Source organism: Laetiporus sulphureus (assembly GCF_001632365.1).
Source record: "Laetiporus sulphureus 93-53 unplaced genomic scaffold LAESUscaffold_42, whole genome shotgun sequence".
Lineage (NCBI taxonomy): Eukaryota > Fungi > Basidiomycota > Agaricomycetes > Polyporales > Laetiporaceae > Laetiporus > Laetiporus sulphureus.
This window is the reverse complement of record NW_024468551.1, coordinates 339,265-344,177: the sequence shown is the minus strand read 5'-3', so window position 1 is coordinate 344,177 and position 4,913 is coordinate 339,265. Positions and strand designations below refer to the sequence as shown.

Below are 4,913 nucleotides of genomic sequence, written 5' to 3'. Positions count from 1 at the left end.
CGAAACTGCAATAGACCAAGATCCTGATGACGCACTGGTGTGCGACGATGATCGACCTGTAGATCTCGTTGACCACTTGACTGAGGCAACCCCTGAAAAGTGGTTAGAGAGATCACAAAGGAGGATTACCACCAGAATCAGCATGGAAAATGGAGGAGAAGAGAGATGAGAGAAGCACAGAGGGAAAAGGCAGACGGTGCAAAGCGCATCTCAAAGAAAATTCGAGAACGGAGGTTGGCTGTGCTTTGTGACCATTCGATTGAAGAGGATATAACCGATACCTTAACTGCAGATGCAAACATGCCACAACCTGGCCCGCAGGAACTGCCTACCGGCTTCTCTCTGGACATGAAAACAGACTCAGTAGCTTCCACCACATTCATCAGCAAATGCATTCCTCAGAAACAAACAGACGGAAAAGGTCTTACACTACAAGAGGTTCTCGCACAAGAAGGCATGCAGCTGATCGAATGGGATGGAAAGTGAGTACCTTACGAACGTACACTGGACATGATCCTTCAGCTCATGCATGTTGGCAGAAGTCCTAGACCTCTGGTGGATTGTGATGGACGCGTATTTGGAGCACTCGCTGGATGTCCTCGTGACCCACAGTGGGGCGACGTGGCAAAGGAAGCCGGTGACTTTATCTTACGATCCAAAGAACTTTGTGTCTTCAGCCCAAAACAAGCAACCCATCGCCGGGGCAACTACCCATCATTGGCAGAAGGAATCTCATATGGCGGAGGTCAGAAGGTGAGCCTCTCAATGTCGCGTCTACTCCAAAACTGACAGAGCATCAGCGTGTCGATAATTTGAAAAACAGCACCAACAACACCAGAGTACTCAACACGCTGAATCAAAATGTGGCCATCTGTCGCCTCACCAAGTTTGGCAATGCTGCACTACAACTCTTTGCCCCCGGGTTGTATAATTTCTATGAGGAGAACATCGCTAAGCTGAAGGAGGACAACCAGAGCCTCTGCTCAAATTTCAATGGCTCAGTTTTTGGCGGTGCGACCTACAACTTTGGCCCCAACGTGGTCACTGCAATGCACACCAACCACGCAAATCTTGCATGGGGCTGGTGTTCGGTCACAGCCCTGAGGAATTTTGATCACAAGCAAGGAGGACATTTAATATTGTGGGACCTTCGCCTTGTCATCGAGTTTCCTGCAGGTGCTACCATCCTCATCCCTTCCGCCATCTTGCTTCATTCAAACGTCAACATAAATGCAAATGAAACACGCTGTTCATTCACTCAGTACTCCGCTGGTGGGCTGTTCAGATGGGTAGATTGCAGATTTCAGACACAAAAACAATTCGAAGCAGAAGGGGGAGACATGAAACGGCTTGGGCCTGAACGTTGGAAACATGGGCTGAGCATGCTCTCATGGTGGAAGGACTTTAAATTATAGGATTGTGATTCGTGAACGAAAAAGTCCGGCACGGTCGTTACCCGATAGGTTTTGATCATCACATAAATACATTGAGATGTTTGGTGCATACTTCCGAGGATTTAAAAGCTAGTGCAGATCGGGTAAGATCCACAGAGGTGGCTTTCGATGACCAGATACTGTCCCTAACAGATACTGACGTGTCAGAAAACGATATTCCCCCAGCAGCGAAAATGCCAGTGAAACTTGAGACATTTAAGGCACATGTTATAAAGAATCAAAACTACTTCGCATGAGCGCATATTTTTGGAGGTGTGTATTGTTAACCAGAAGCCATCGCAATTATATACTGACACATCAGAAAATGATATTCCCCGACCGGGGAATATGTCGACACATTTGAGATGCTTCAGACACATCTTTGAAAGCGTAAGAATTACACGAACTTAGGAAAAAAGTGATACAGACAACTGTTGTCAGACCAAAGCCCTCGCAAGCAAATACTAACATGTCAGACATGTATATTTCGCGACCGATGACTATGTTGGCCATCCTTGAGATGCTTGGAGAGCAAGTTTAAAAGCATAAAAACTAGTTCACATCCAAATTTGTCAATGTACGTAACTTTAAACTACCACTTGATACATACTGACGTGTCAGTAAATGATATTCCGCTGAGCACAAATTATGTCGAGCACATCATAAACAATTGAATAACATCTTGAACAGCATAAAAGCTACGTGTCATCAGATAATTCTAAACAACCTTGAAATTAGCATCTAGAATGGCATCATGATGGGTGTGCTGAACAAATATATAACCTAACCTAAGCGACCGCATAGAAGAAATGTTGACACATGTAACACTTGTATGATGGAGAAGAGACCTATGCAAATGCAGTATGAGTGACCAAGTAGAAGAACACAACAAAATCGCCTGTGGCTTCATTGCGCAACCGCTTCACCATCGATGCCAGATCAGGTGGTTGAGCTTTTGTCGGACTCCTCCTAGTTCATGCTCGCAAATGAGTACACATTGATGTCGTATATGTGAAGGAAGCTTAACAGGCTCACGTTCTCATTGTCAAACGGAAATGATAGCTCACTATTTTGGTTCTGCTCTGCGATCTTGTAACAAACCCACACAACATCCACTAAATTCGTTACACGTTCATCAACCCCCCCTTCTTGCTTGTCTGCACCAGCCATTCCACATGTGCCTTGGCACTAGCGAATGGGTCACTGAAGACAAACTCACAGTCCTGTTCAAAGTACGTGAAGATTGCAGCGCGAATATGCTCCACCTTCCACGCGATGAACGCGATCCCCAGAAACCACGTTTGCGCTGCTTCATCAGAACAAATCAAGCCTTCGCCTTCGAAGTTTCATGGTCTATTCTACAGTACTTCGGACATCCACATTGGGTGCATCGCAGTGCCACTCCCTCAGTCTGTCGTCAATATTCTGTGCAAAATTCTTCAATGTCCAACTTGCAGAATATGTTGGCAAATGGGCAGTGCAGTGCGTTGTTATGGGTGGGCATGCCTGACGTGGCTTTGTCAGTCATGAAACACACCACACAAGAGCCCTTCGACATGTTGATGAACAGAGTGACCTCAGATAGACGTTCATCGACGTTGATGCATGATATGAGGTAGCGATCCAGCATCTCCCAGTCAGATGATAGCTGAAATGAAGATCTGGTCTCCATGGCAGGATCAGAATCTTCTTTATCCTGCCTTGGCATCACAGATGCTTTCTTGACCACTGTGAAGGGATCATTGGGCTGAGACACAGTCAATGGTGGGCTAGGAGTAGGAAGGATGGGTGCATTCAAGATGCCTATTTGGTTAACCGATCGTTAGTGTGTTGATGACATTGATGAACGCTGTGCTCACCATCCTCATGCACTGACGTCTGGCTGACATGCTCACTCGACCATGGGCAAATTAATCCTTCAGTGTTCACCCTCGCACTCTCCAATCCATCTTCAATTGCCTTGAAGCAATTAGCCCATTGTAATGCCATCAATGTTTTGCTAGGCATAGGTGACATGGAACCATCTATTTGTAATGGTATCGTAAGTGTTCGAATGACATCGCAGTGCGTTGTGCTCACCGTCCTGCCAATGACGCTTATGACCATAGCACTCCTTCCCCAGTCAGTTGGACACCTTTGTTCCAACATCAGATGTGTCGCCACCTGCATAGACTTTTGTGTTATGCTGACCAAAAGGTAAATTAATTATTTTCTCGCCAGGGCCACTATGATAGACTTACTACACCAGAAAAATGCTCATGGCAGTGCTCAAGCATCAGCCTGGGAGAAAGAATGGCCCCGCACATCATAACCAGGCACATGTAGCCTTTGTCATGCACCTGGAGGACGTCAAAGGTCTCGTCTGCGGTGAAGGTTGGTTGATTATTGCATGATGAGATTGTTACTTACAAAATGTGCTCATCTTCAGAATTTTTGCATCTTGGTGAGTCACGCAATGAGACTGAACTTGCTCCACCATCTGGAAGGTGACGCCACAGTAGGGGCATATGACAGTAGATGCAGAGTGAGTCAGCATTGGGTTGCGGCACAGTCACGATGAGCCAGGTGAGGATGCGGATTGACGAGAGGAGTGTGGGCTTTCTTCCCTGGCATAGGAGAATTGCATGGATGTGCCATAGACTGAACGGCACTTCGTTGTTCCACTGGTCCGTTGAATTAATCAATTGTCCATGATTCTTGAAACGATTGCTTTCATCTGTCAATCGCTTTGCTCGACTCGGACAACATTGACGATGTGACACCAAATATTGCTTGCTGTAGTCAACACGACATCATAAAGGATCGTCTCTCGCTGTCCATGCACTCCTCGATCTGGAAGTTGCTTTGACATCTTGCATCAATAATGATCGCTCGTTGTGTGCTCACTTCCCGATCAGGGAGCGATTGCGACATGTTGTGATAAATTGCCTGAAAAGCTGTCTGCCCACACCAGTCCATTGATTCCTTCGGTGGCCTAACTGTCAGTTCAGGTTACAGTGTAACTATCTTGAAAATTGAGCAGCTGTGGGGAAATTGCACTGACAGGTCATTGAATGATATTTCCCGAGCGGGGATTATGGCGATAACGACAGGTCAGTAAATGATATTCCCTGAGTGGGGAATATTCTGGTCGTGCTTGAGATGCATTGACCAGCGAATCTGTCAATTAACCTCAATGATATGCCCCGAGCGGGGAATATGGCGATACTGACAGGTCAGTAAATGTTATGCTGGTACTGACATGTCAGTAAATGATATTGCCCATTCGATGGCTTCACCAGCGAATCTGTCGATCACATTTGGAATGCTAAGTTTAGGAGGTGACAACAGAGGTTCAAAATATGACACTGTAAGGTCAGTGAACGATATTCCCCGAATGGAGAATATGGCGATACTGACAGGTCAGTAAATGATATTCCCCGAATGTGGTCGTGCTTGAGATGGCTTGACCAGCAAATCTGTCGATCACATTGGAATGCT

At 46.1% G+C, this 4,913-nt stretch overlaps 1 protein-coding gene across 1 annotated transcript; it reads left to right on the top strand.

Annotated features, from left to right (window-relative positions):
• Positions 1 to 525: 525 nt before the first annotated feature.
• On the top strand, positions 526 to 1,415 carry LAESUDRAFT_660356 (uncharacterized protein; the record flags this gene model as incomplete). The annotated part of the gene is made up of 2 exons (XM_040904865.1): positions 526 to 753; positions 801 to 1,415. The coding sequence occupies 2 exons, from the start codon at positions 526 to 528 to the stop codon at positions 1,413 to 1,415; spliced, it is 843 nt and encodes a 280-aa protein (XP_040760980.1).
• Positions 1,416 to 4,913: the final 3,498 nt, after the last annotated feature.